The sequence below is a fragment of the Grampus griseus genome (genome assembly GCF_964374135.1).
Source record: "Grampus griseus genome assembly, chromosome: 6".
Lineage (NCBI taxonomy): Eukaryota > Metazoa > Chordata > Mammalia > Artiodactyla > Delphinidae > Grampus > Grampus griseus.
Genome location: NC_139000.1, coordinates 80676441 through 80688546, shown reverse-complemented (window position 1 = coordinate 80688546; position 12106 = coordinate 80676441). Strand labels below are relative to the sequence as shown.

At 53.7% G+C, this 12106-nt stretch overlaps 2 protein-coding genes across 2 annotated transcripts; both read left to right on the top strand.

The window, feature by feature from the left end:
• Nucleotides 1-575: 575 nt before the first annotated feature.
• On the top strand, nt 576-6930 carry DCTN3 (dynactin subunit 3). The gene is made up of 7 exons (XM_082657196.1): nt 576-698; nt 1925-2009; nt 2691-2777; nt 4634-4717; nt 5681-5739; nt 6351-6410; nt 6602-6930. Exons 1-7 carry the CDS (start codon nt 603-605, stop codon nt 6689-6691), a joined length of 561 nt encoding a protein of 186 aa, XP_082513322.1. The 5' UTR covers nt 576-602; the 3' UTR covers nt 6692-6930.
• A 1489-nt stretch (nt 6931-8419) lies between these two features.
• On the top strand, nt 8420-10591 carry RPP25L (ribonuclease P/MRP subunit p25 like). The gene is made up of 2 exons (XM_082657443.1): nt 8420-8488; nt 9289-10591. Exon 2 carries the CDS (start codon nt 9322-9324, stop codon nt 9811-9813), a length of 492 nt encoding a protein of 163 aa, XP_082513569.1. The 5' UTR covers nt 8420-8488; nt 9289-9321; the 3' UTR covers nt 9814-10591.
• Nucleotides 10592-12106: the final 1515 nt, after the last annotated feature.

Here is a 12106-nt window from a genome sequence, read left to right as displayed (position 1 = left end):
CTGTGGGTCGGGGAGGAATTATGTGGTATGCACAGGCTGTGTTGGGCCAGGGGTTCTCAGAGAAGACAGAATAGCAAAGGCCATGAGTAGGAGAGCTCAGTCTCATGAATCAGACTGCCTGAGTTCAAATCCCGATTCTGCCACTACAATGTTGAGTGTCCTTGGCACGACACTTAATCGCTTGAACCTTAGAAGACTCCAACTTGAACCTTAGGAAGACTCACGGGGCTTCCTACTATTCTATGGGAATGGACCAATCTTAGAATAATGGGTATATTTATATATGCAACCTCGGAGAATGGGGTAGGGAAACCTCTTTGGTACCCTGGAATTTGGTACCCTGGAATAAAGGCAAAGTTTGTTTTGACGAGCAGGGGCTGGACGTTAAGGTAGAGCCTGACGGGTAGCCGTCGCCTAGGTTACAAGACAGCTTTTGACAACTTTCGTTGGCCCTGCCTGCCGCTTCCGGCATCGAAGGGCTGAATCGTGGCATCACTTCCTGTAAGCAGGGGAGCCCATCCACTCGGATTGGCCCGCCTTCTCTATTTGGACGGACGTCCCGCCCTCTGGCTGTTCCTGGCTGAGGCGGAGCGGCGGGAGCTATGGCGGCTGTGACAGATGTGCAGCGGCTACAGGCCCGTGTGGAGGAGCTGGAGCGCTGGGTGTACGGGCCGGGCGGGTCTCGCGGCTCGCGGAAGGTGAGCTATCTGGGGTCCAATGGTCCCTCTCTGGGGCAAAGCAACAGCCGTCTACTGGCCTGGTCCTCGAGATGGATGCTACCGCTCCAGAGTCCCGTTGCCCGCAGCCCGACCTTTGAAATAACAAAGGTTCGAGACCTCCCGGAGCATATCGGGCCCTCGGAGGCCATTCCCACGGAGGGCACTGTGAGTCTGAGGTGGGCTCACTGTGGAGACTCCACCTTTGCCCTCGCGGGGTAGTTGGGGAGACCTGACACATTCGAGAAACTGACTAATCAGAGTTTCAGTAAGAGCTGAAGCCCGGAAGGGCCGTTGTGGAGCCCTGCGTAATTGCTAAGTGAATTGTGTAAAGAGAGGTCCATAGGACCCCAAAAGAGGCAGACCGGAGGTGGATAAAGAAGGCTTCAGGGGGTTAGAGGTGTGGTCTGGGAGGGCCGGGATTAGGAGGGGAAGGGATTGGGTACTGAGTGTTCAGATATGGACTGGCACTCCTTCCCACCAGTGACTGAATTTTGACAACTGTGCAGCTCAGTTTCCCTTCCATCCCCTTTTTAACTATGGAAAGACTTTTCACTGAAGGTGGAGTGTCAGGCACACCCTGGAGTTGAGTGCCTCAGAGGTAATGATGTCTGTTTGTACACTTCTTGTGGAATTAGTTGTCACTAACAGATTGTGTCCCATGTGAGAACTGACTTCTCAGAACATTCTCTCCCTTTCACATCTATGACGCAGATCCTCCTGATTTTCCTCCTACGTCTCTGGCTGCTTCTACGCAGTCTTATTTGCCTCCCCATATATCTGACCCTTGAATATTGTCATTCCTTACCCTCTAACCTAAAACCTGTGTGATATCATACACTTCCGTAGCCTCTCCCTCTATTCAACCCTTTAATATTGGAGTTCCTCATCCTCTACCCTTAAAGCCTAGGTAGGTTCATCCAAGAGGAGGAATCAGGGAATAGATAGTATATGCTAGTGCCCCATAAACTCTAAGGTAGTTCATCACCTCCCCAGTCACACTTGAAACTCCCCAAGGAGTACATGATTATCTCCCCCTTCACACTGAGGATTCCCGGAAGGTAGGGTTGAATCTCTTTTAATACTAGAGAAGGGGACGATAGCTGGGACCAGGAGGTTTGGGAGTCTGAGGGAATGAGGGTTCCTTATGTCTTCCAAGACTTGAGCCAAGTGGTAAATCATGGAATTAACTTCCACTCCCCCAATAGGTGGCCGATGGCCTGGTCAAGGTGCAGGTGGCTTTGGGGAACATCGCCAGCAAGAGGGAGAGGGTGAAGATTCTGTACAAAAAGAGTAAGTGCTTCCATGAGGTGTCTGCCTGTTCTCCTTCCCAAGCCTGTGCTTCCTGGTTCCCTGCCCAGGCTCTTCAGCCTAGTAGGTCACTAGAGTTGCCCTTTGGGGATAGCAGGTGAAGACATTGCCCTGATGAAATGGTGAATTGGGGTGTGCTTTCTACTTTGTGGTGAAACCCCAAGCCCATGGCAATGTCCTAAGTTATGGGATAAGAGCTCTGCCTGAAAGGTCCCCTGGGGGAAGGAGGGACGAGGGGTATGCAATTTCCACAGGCAAGGTTCAGAGGCAGGAAAGAAATCAGGCACTGAGAGCCCCAGTCTTGGCTCAACCAGCCCTTTTTGATTATGTCAGAGCTAGCAACCTGTTGAGGAACTAGAAATCAGATAAAGCTCTGGCATGTCTTGGTGGCACTGAGGGGCAAGGTGCCTTCCAGCCTTGAGGATAGATCAGTGGGAATGCTGAGGGCCCCAGGGTTTTAAAGTTTGAGGCTGGCCAGCAGGTGATCAGAGGGTAGAGACAGGGAAGTGGGGATAGGGGCCCTGGTGGAGGCCTGCTGGACGCTGAGGGTGTCAGCTCCTCACTCAAGGGTCTCCCCAAGGCTGACACCTCCCCTAATATCCCTCACAAGACAGATCCCCACTCCCCAACCTTATTCCATTTTCCATCTTGCTACTTTTCTAGTTGAAGACCTGATCAAATACCTGGATCCTGAGTACATTGACCGCATTGCCATACCTGATGCCTCTAAGCTGCAGTTCATCTTAGCAGGTAGTGCTGGACAGTATGTGCATATGCATCTGGGGATGTGGATTGTGGGGGAAGTCGGGCACAGAGATAGCTTCCCTGCCCGCCCTCTCCTGGATACAGCCCTGGAAGCTGCTTTCTGGAATCTGGCCTGGTTCTGGACTGAGGCTGGAGGTGGTCCTGTGGTCCTCTAGTAGGCACTGGGTACAGTATACTTCAGAGCCAGCTACAGACCATGGTGCCTGCCACAGTGGAAGCTACTCCGGTATTCTATCTGTGGCCTGCCTCTAGGATTTTCCTTCGGAACCTTCCTTACTTCTGCTCAGTAGACATAGGAGCTTCTAAGAAAGGGTAGGGGCAGAGAGCATTGCATTTGGGAGAGGCGAGGTTATAGGCATGAGTTTCAACATCTTTCTTTCATGTGAGAAAGCGCTGGGATTTCAGAATTCTAGGCAGGAACTATTGTCTTAGCAATGTCTGCTTATCAGTTAGTTAGCCACTCCACGAGGTATGGTTTGCCAAGCACCTGTGTTTATTCATGCATTCAAAAGTGATCATCTACTGTGATCCAGACTATCCTAGGTGTGAGGTATACAATGGCGAACCAGAACATACCTGAGCCACTGCTGTGGCTTAGACACCAAGTTCAGGAGGTCTTCTCCTGCTCCGATTATTATTTTCTTTAATTAATTAATTTATTTATTTTTGGCTGCGTTGGGTTTTCATTGCTGCGCGTGCACTTTCTCTAGTTGCGGTGGCTTCTCTTGTTGCGGAGCATTGGCTCTAGGCGCACGGGCTTCAATAGTTGTGGCACGCAGGCTCAGTAGTTGTGGCGCACGGGCTTAGTTGCTTTGCGGCATGGTCTCCCAGACCAGGGCTCGAACCCGTGTCCCCTGAGTTGGCAAGCGGATCCTTAACCACTGCGCTACCAGGGAGGTCCCTCCTGCACTGATTCTTAAGTCCAGCCTCTCCATGCCTCCCTGTCGCCACTGCCTCAGTGTTCATCCCCTTGTACATGAATAGTTGCAGTCTCCTAAGTCCTCTTCTTGACCCTAGTCTTCCCCTTCTTGCATGTGGTTCAGTGTCATCTTCCCAAAGCACATTTCCAACATGCCATTTTGTTTAGTTTGGAACCTCAGTGTGTGTGTGTCTCTCTCCCTATTAGGATAAATTCCTAATTCCTTAGCATGCCATTCCAAGCCTTCTATAGACTTCCAGATCTACCCTCCCATCTAGCTGTTTCCTGTGCTCTCCTTGCTCCAGTTCATCCAAATGAATTCTTTTTCCTCGACTAATTGACAAGCATTCTTCCCTCCAAATGTTTGACATAACAGTCCTCCCTTCTTGAATGCCCTTCCCACTCTGCAGCCACTGAAACCCCCTGTGCACAGGGTCATTCCAGTCCTGCTTTCCTCACTGGACTGTCCTGTTAGTGTCCCAGCTCTCCAGGAACTTGTAATTGTCTGTGCCTCTCAGATCCACTGAGCAGAACCTGCCTGGTAGTTTTCCACGTCTCCTCTTTCAGACCTTCCCAGGAGCCCTTGCATGTGGGTACCCAAGTCTGAAGTACTTTGTTTCCTGTGGCCTAGGAGGGGCTCTGAGTTTGTTGATAGGAAGCTAGAGGAAGGGGCCTCAGAGTTAAAACTTGGAGAAAGGTAGGATTTGGAGGAACTTAGAGGCTCCTTGGGCTCAAGATAGGTCAGACCAGAGGCATCCAAGAGAGGTGGAGGCAGATTGGGGGAATGTGCACATAGCGAAGGGGGCAGTGGGCAGACTAGCTGCCCCAAGCTCCAGGCTCAGCCATCTCATCGGCCCCTTGCATGGGAGTGGCTGTGCCCAGGCTCGCCTCACTGCCACTGCTTTTTCTGTTTATGCCTCAGAGGAGCAGTTTATCCTCTCCCAGGTTGCGCTTCTGGAGCAGGTGGAGGCTTTGGTGCCCATGCTGGACAGCACTCATATCAAAGGTACCTCTCTGGGGCTGCAGCTCCACTACTCTACTTGGGGAGGTGGGTGGATGGGCAGGACTTTCCTGGGCTCAGGCTAGCTCTGCTCCTTGTCTTTATCTCACCCTGGGGGTACCAGACACCTGCACTGGGATTAAAATTTCCAGGGCAGAGAGCTCAGCTTCAGAATGTCAGGCAGTTTGGCACCAAGGACACTCATGTAAGGCCAGCGACCTCCAACTCTGGGATTCCTTCTGTCTTCTACCCCACCCCTCAGCATCTGTCCTTCAGGGTGCTGCAGAGCCCAGATTTTACTGTAAGAGTTCCTGCCAGGTGTGTCAATGTGTGTGAATTCTTCCTGCCGCACTGCCTAGTGCAGTCCCTAGGCCTGGGTTTTGACAAGCAGACAGTGACTTTAATTGAATCCAGATAGCCATCTTGTCTGTCTCTAGAGGTATTTTTCCCAGCTCCCCCTCCCTACCCCTGATCAGCTTTCTGCTGAGCATCTGACACCCTTAAGCTGTGGGCCCAGCATGGTGGCTGAGGCTCTGGGTGTTGGATTCCAGGTGGCCAGCTTAGGGACCTGGCACTCATCCTCAGTCCACCTGCAGGCTCCCTGTTCCCTAGGCCCGGCAGACCTGGTCCCGCTGGGCTGAGAGCAAAGGAACAGATCCCATGATAATCAAAGCTTCCTTTACTTGGCCCTGCTCACAGCCCTGGGGTGGGTGTATGGGGCAACTCTGGGAACCCCAGGGTTTTGTCTTCTTCTAGGGGCCTGCATCTTCCCCTCCCCTTTGGGTCCTAGAGTAAGACTGAGGTGGGCAGGGAGTCCCACCACCACGTCCAGAAGCAGTGGTCGATGAAGCTGGCGTTTGTTTAGCCTCTCCACTCAATACTCTAATCCTACCGAAGACCTAATAGACTATTGAGCAGTCCCGGGGGAAGGCACAAGCATCACTAGGCAGTGTGCCTTGTGTTTTACAGCCGTTCCTGAGCATGCCGCCCACCTGCAGCGCTTGGCCCAGATCCACATCCAGCAGCAGGTATGGGAGGGGAGAGGCCTGGAGGGGAAAGTAGAGGTGGTGAGGCTCCTAGTCCCCACCCCTGCCTCCTGGGGAAGCAGCCTCAGGCCTCCCTGATGTCAGCTTCAGGGGGAATTTAGGGTTTATCCTTTGTCTTCCATCTGCCTTCCAGAAGGGAAGGGATTTGCCTACGGTCACATCCAGGTCTCCTGCCTCCCAGAGTAGGGCTACCCGGAGGTATCAGATTGATGTTGGGAGGTACCCATGAATTCCTGGGGATGATGTGTCCTTAACTGTGGTAGAAGAGCTGTTTTTTCACTATTCCCAGGCCCTAATGTAAAGGTCAAGGAGGGTTCAGAAATAGGCGACAGGGAGAAGGAGGCATATTCTAGCAGGAGTATTTGCTTATATGTGTGGTTCACCGCCCCCCCCCCTTCTGTCAGCCTTAGGACTGCAGTTAGGCTACCCACACTGGAGCCTGAAAGTGCCTCTTTAGAAATTTGCTCCTTTTGGCACTGGGGTTAAACATTATCTTTTCTAGGCTCTATGGGGAGCTAGGGTCCCTGATGAGGTGGGCAGTGGGAAGCGGGGCTTTGTCCAACTCCTTTCTCTGCCACACCTTGGCTCCACAGGACCAGTGTGTGGAGATCACTGAGGAGTCCAAGGCTCTCCTAGAGGAATACAACAAGACTGTATCCTTTCTGCTCAGCCAGGCCCCTGAGGAGTGCTGTCCGGAGCCCTGTCCTTTTATTCCATTTCTCGCTCTGTTTCTCATCCCATCCCAACCAGCCTGCCTATCCCCCTGCTCCCCGACACTTTAGGCAGATGCAAACCTCTCCACTCCCTCTCTCAGATGCCCGTTCTCACCTTGACCTGCGACCAGACAATGCTTCTCTCCAAGCAGTTCGTGCAGTGGGATGAGCTACTTTGCCAGTTAGAGGCTGCCAAGCAAGTGAAGCCAGCAGAGGAGTGATGGCTGCTTCCCATCCTAGGGTGGGCCAGGGCAGCCAGGCTCCAGGCCCTATGCCAACCTGCCCTTGTAACAGGACAGAGCAGAGGCAGCTCTGTATTTATTGGATTCACAGCCTACCAGTCTGCACTCAGGTGGGGCTCTGGGGTCAGAGGTCTGGCTACTTGAGATTTGCTATTTGCACCCCCTCCCCCCTCATCAGTGTCCTGTTCCAAAGACAATAAACTGTACAGATCACTGGAGGTGTGTGTTAGCTTCCCGATGTTGTATGGGTATGGTGGTGGGGATGAGGTTGATAGGCCAGAGTTGTTGGCCTTCCTCCTAGTTGGACTGAGAGCTATACTCGTCCTAGTCTGGCTTTCCGGGAGAGGTAAAGCTCTCAGGATGAATGCTCTCATTTGCTTGATGTGAGTGGAACATTCCTTTATGTATCCATTTATCCCGCATTTACCAAGTACACTCTAAATGTCAGATGCCATACCAGGTGGGGAGGACACAGGTAGGGTCCACCTGATTCCTACCCTGTACAGGCTAGCTGAGGAGACAGTCAAGGAAAAGGGGAGGGACAGGTGGCACCAGGGTTCTTTGGGGGCACAGAAGAAAAAGGAATGTGGGACGCAGCCCTGGAGGGTGACATGCAGGGTTTTGAGAGCCAAGGGAGCAGCATGTGCAATGCAGAGGGGAGCCTTTAAGTTTCTCTCTTGGGAGCCTACTTGGTGCTATTAGCCGAGAAGGGGAGACTAAAAGAGGTTTGGATGCAGGGGGCTTTTAGGGGGTGGGCCGTGGGGAGCGGTGGTACGGTTGGAAAGGAGAGCATGTTAAAGAGCAGAGAAACTGATGGTCCCTCACTCCACCGAGTGTTTGCTGCCCCCTTGTGGTCTCAGGGACTGCTGTAGCTCCAGGCCCCTTTCCATCTGGCCTGCCCACCAGCCCACCAGCCCACCAGCAGGGTCTCACTGGCATCTCAAATTCAGCACGTCTGAAACTGGGAGTCATCCTAGACTCTTCCCTCCTTCTTCGTCCGAACAGTCGTCAAATCTACCTCCTGGTATCTTCCAACTTAATCTACTTTTCCCCATTCCCACTGCTGTTTCTCTGGTTCATTCTTTCAATAAATGATTTATAACAAATATTTGAGCGCTTATTATACGCGGAGCAACGTACGAATCTCCATGGACATGCCCCCGGGATTTTGCGGGCTGGAGTCACCAGCGGTTGCGGCCCGCCCCCGCCTGTGCTGCAGCCACAGTGCGCTGTGCACACGAACTGGTTTGACTTGCGCCTGATGAAAAAGCCCCGTGGTTCGCCAGTGCCCACGGGGTGAGGTCCAAGCTCAGAACTCGCTGGCCAAGGCTCTCGCCCGCGCAGCAGCGGCCACTTCAAACGGCACCTCTTGCTCTTGTCCAAAGTGAAAGCCGCTGCTCCGCCTTTACTGCTTCGGTGTGCTCAACGGGTAACGCCCTCCCTGTCATCTTCTAAGGGCCAAATCCTCCGCATCCTTCGGACGCGGGACTCCTCCGACGGCCGCTCCTCTCCTCCACAGGGCTCTCTCCGCCCCAATAGGAGTGCTCCTTGCCCGGGGCTGAACAGCTGAGACAGCCCGAGCGCTCCGAGTCTCCGCGTCCTGGCCCAGCTCACTCTCCGGCGTCCCCCCACCTCTCGGTTTACGGGCGGAGGCGCCGGGGTCCCCGCCCCTCAGGCCCCGCCCCGTCCGGCGAGCGCGGCCTCGCGGCCTCGGCGCGCTCCCGGGAGACGCCATCTTGGCTTCGGATCGAGGTTGAGGAGTGTTCGGATGCGGTGGTGAGAGCAGGAGCCCAGTGGGGTGGGGGCTCCTGGAGGTACGGGGAGGAGAGGGGAGGTCGGCTGCTGGGCCGCTACGGCCTGCCGGGCACTGAGGGCGGCCCGTGGCGGTGGGGACCGCCGAGCCCGGCCGCCGGCGAACTCGACGCCAGGGTTAGCTCGAGCAGCCCTCGGCGTCAAGCCCCTGTTCCTGGGTGTCTGAGTGACCTGGGTTGGGGGGATCGACCCTGGGAATCTCCGGGTGAGGGGTGCTCGGCCCTGTCCTAAGGGTCCCGGAGTGGGGGAGGGGGTCACTTCTGTTTTTGAGGAGCTTTTGGATGAGGGCTCTTGGCTCTGTGTCGGCGAGCTTGTGGCGTAGGGACTTGGTCCTCTCCTCTGGGGGCTCGAAGTGAGGGTCCCTGTCACCGCTTGGAGAGCCCAGGGTGAGGAGCACTCAGCCTTGTTCTCAGGGAGTCTCGGGTGAGGGCCCGGGCCCTGTCCCCAGGAGCCCCAGATGAGGGAAGTTCATTCCCAGTGCTAAGGAGCTTGGGATGAGGGGGCTTGGCCAGCGTTTGGGGAATTTGGTCCTGTCGCAGGGACTCCGGGGTCGGGGGAGGGTTATGGCCCTGTCCAGAGGAATGGGGTACAGCCCCCTCCCAGGGTGAGGCAGGCGTGGCCCCTTGTCCTGGGGATGAGGGCATATGGTCCTGTGTCTGGGAAATCTGGGATGAGGAGTGGGCCCACGTCCTAGAGAGCCGGGGTGGGGGGTGGGGGGTGGCCCAGGGCACCCTGCCTAGCATTCCTCTGACACTTCCCTGCAGTGGGCAGCAAGATTCAGACACGACAGCAGCCGGATGGAGCACTACCGGAAGGCTGGCTCTGTGGAACTCCCAGCACCTTCCCCGATGCCCCAGCTACCGCCTGATACCCTGGAGATGCGGGTCCGAGATGGCAGCAAAATCCGCAACCTGCTGGGCCTGGCGCTGGGGCGGTTGGAGGGCGGCAGTGCTCGGCATGTGGTGTTCTCAGGTTCTGGCCGGGCTGCAGGCAAGGCTGTCAGCTGTGCTGAGATTGTCAAACGGCGGGTACCAGGCCTGCACCAGCTTACCAAGCTGCGCTTCCTGCAGACCGAGGACAGCTGGGTGCCAACCTCACCCGACGCAGGCCTAGATCCCCTCACGGTACGCCGCCATGTGCCTGCGGTATGGGTACTGCTCAGCCGAGATCCACTGGACCCCAATGAGTGTGGCTACCAGCCCCCGGGGGCACCCCCTGGCTTGGGCCCCACACCTACCTCCAGCTCTGGCCCCCGACCCCGAAGAAGGGCTCGAGACACCCGGTTTTGAAGACCTGCTGGCAAGCTGTTCTCCAGGCCTGAATGTCTAGGATGGCTGGGCCTTCTTTGAGAAGCCTGTGTAACTGCTCAACACCCCCAACAAGACTTGAGCCTACAGAAGTGGGCCTCCCTATCCTGCTTCCACTTCCCTCTGGCTTGTGGAAAGGGACTGCTATGAAGAGTGACAGGTGTGGTGTCTCTGCCGGGTTCTGGATTGCCTTCTACCTACAGTGCCTCTGATCTACCTTCTGACAGAGGTCCAAGGAGTGGGTTAGGAAATAAAGGTTCTGCCCATTCGTCTGATGAGCCTGTGCTTGGCCTGCTGTGTGGAGGTGGGATTAAGGGAGTGGGAGTCCCCTGCTCTTGACCCCCAGGAGCTCACAGGCTAGAGACAGGAAGGGTAGGCTCAGGTTGGTGCTGGGAGGATCAAGAGTCGATAAGAAGCCTCAAGCAGTAACCTGACTGTGTCTAGACCCCTGGGTGGCTGGCTGCTTCCTGTTTTGGGCTGGTTTAAGGACTCTGCCAGGTCATTTTTCTCCATCTGCAGCATATACCTCATTTTATTGCACATTGCAGATAATGCATTTTTTACAAAGTGAATGTTTGTGGCAAGCCTGCATTGAACAAGTCTGTCAGTGCCATTTTTCCAGCAGCGTTTGCTCATTTCTTATCTCTGTCACATTTCAGTAATTCTCACAATATTTCAAACTTTTTCATTATTATATTTGTTATGGTGACCTATGATCAGTGATCGTTGATGTTACTACTGTAACGCACTGAAGGCTCAGATGATGGTTTGCATTTTCTAGCAATAAAATATTTCTAAATTGAGGTATGTACATTGTTTTTTTAGACATAATGCTATCACACTCTTAATAGACTACAGTGTAGTGTAAACATAACCTTTGTAAGCACTGGGAAACCAGAAAATTCATGTGACTCGCTTTATTGAGATCTTCATTTTATTGAGGTGGTCTGGAAGTGAACCCAAAATGTCTCTGAGGTATGCCTGTATTATAGTATAGTGGTTAAAATCATGGTCTTGGGCACCAGGCTGCCTGGATTTTAATCCTGGTTCTGCCACTCACTAGCAAGTTACTGCTATGTGACCTTGGGCAAGTTACTGCTCTGTGCCTTAGTGTTCTCATCCATGAAACAAGATATAGTGCTTACCTCATAGGCTTGTTAGGAGGATTAAATGTAGGAATATACATATGATTCTTAGATACCACCTGGGCCTGTATACACTCAGCCCTCCATATCTGTGGATGCAGAACTCATGGATACAGAGGGCTGACTGTACTACATCATTTCATATAAGAAACTTAAACATTTTGGTAAAAAAAAATCCATGGGGGCTCCTGGAACCAATTCCCTGAGGATACCGAGGGATGACTAAATGTTAATTGCTCTCATTATTAATGACTCAGCTTACAAATATGCCTTTTCCTTAAAAACGTAACCTCAGTCCCACGTTTTCCCTTCCGGTCTCATCCTTTCCTTTTTACCCCTTGCTGTTCCTTTTCTGTCTCATCTTGGCCATAGACTCTCAGGTTCACCATGGTCAGGTCAGGGGCCTGAGGAGAGCGGTGAAGATTGCAGTGGTAGCCAGTGGGGTACAGGAACCAGAACAGGATTGTGGGCAGTAGTAGACTCAGTGAAGAGTTGAGTGAATTGCGTCTCCCACTGGATTTTAAGGTCTTCTCCGTTGTGTCCAGTAGCCTGGGTGTCCAGTCACCAGGAAAGCACAAAGTTCGGGCTCTTCTGGGCCCATGTGGCAGGGTGGGCACAGCAGTTTGAGTGTTGAAGTGATAGGCTGAGGGGATAGGGCCAATAGGGGCTTAGAGCAGGGATGAGGGGACCACAGGGCCAGCAGGCGGTGGTCAAAACTTTGAACACTGCATCTTTTGCTTTCTGAGGTCAGTTGCCCAGAGTGGAGGAGTGGGTGATGGAGATTCAGGGGATATTAGGAGAGACAGGAAACCCTCTCAGCAGCTGCCCAGCTGGGCCTCTCAACTGCAGAGGGCCACGAAGCATCTAACACACTCCTTGGGGCTGTGGTCATGACTTCGGTGTCTTGCTGCCAGCAACTGTGTGACTTCTCCCCGTTCTCTTTGTGGCTAATTCAGGGTTTTTCTTCTCACCCAGCTTCTGCATAGTGCCTTTTCGCTGAGCATCTCCACTTGAGTGTCTTCTACCGTCAACACCTCTCTGAGTATCATTGGTCTCCAGAGCTTTGGGACCAGGCTTCTTGCAGACTATTGATCTGTGGCTCAGCATCCCATCCTGACCTAGCCTGCTGT

What these genes read in the sequence shown, in the direction of transcription:
- DCTN3 (XM_082657196.1), top strand. Translation starts at nt 603, where the DNA reads ATGGCGGCTGTGACAGATGTGCAGCGGCTACAGGCCCGTGTGGAGGAG. An exon ending in GGACAGCACTCATATCAAAG is followed by an intron (nt 4,718 to 5,680) that starts GTACCTCTCTGG and finishes TGTGTTTTACAG; the next exon opens with CCGTTCCTGAGCATGCCGCC. An exon ending in TAGAGGAATACAACAAGACT is followed by an intron (nt 6,411 to 6,601) that starts GTATCCTTTCTG and finishes ACCTGCGACCAG; the next exon opens with ACAATGCTTCTCTCCAAGCA.
- RPP25L (XM_082657443.1), top strand. Translation starts at nt 9,322, where the DNA reads ATGGAGCACTACCGGAAGGCTGGCTCTGTGGAACTCCCAGCACCTTCC.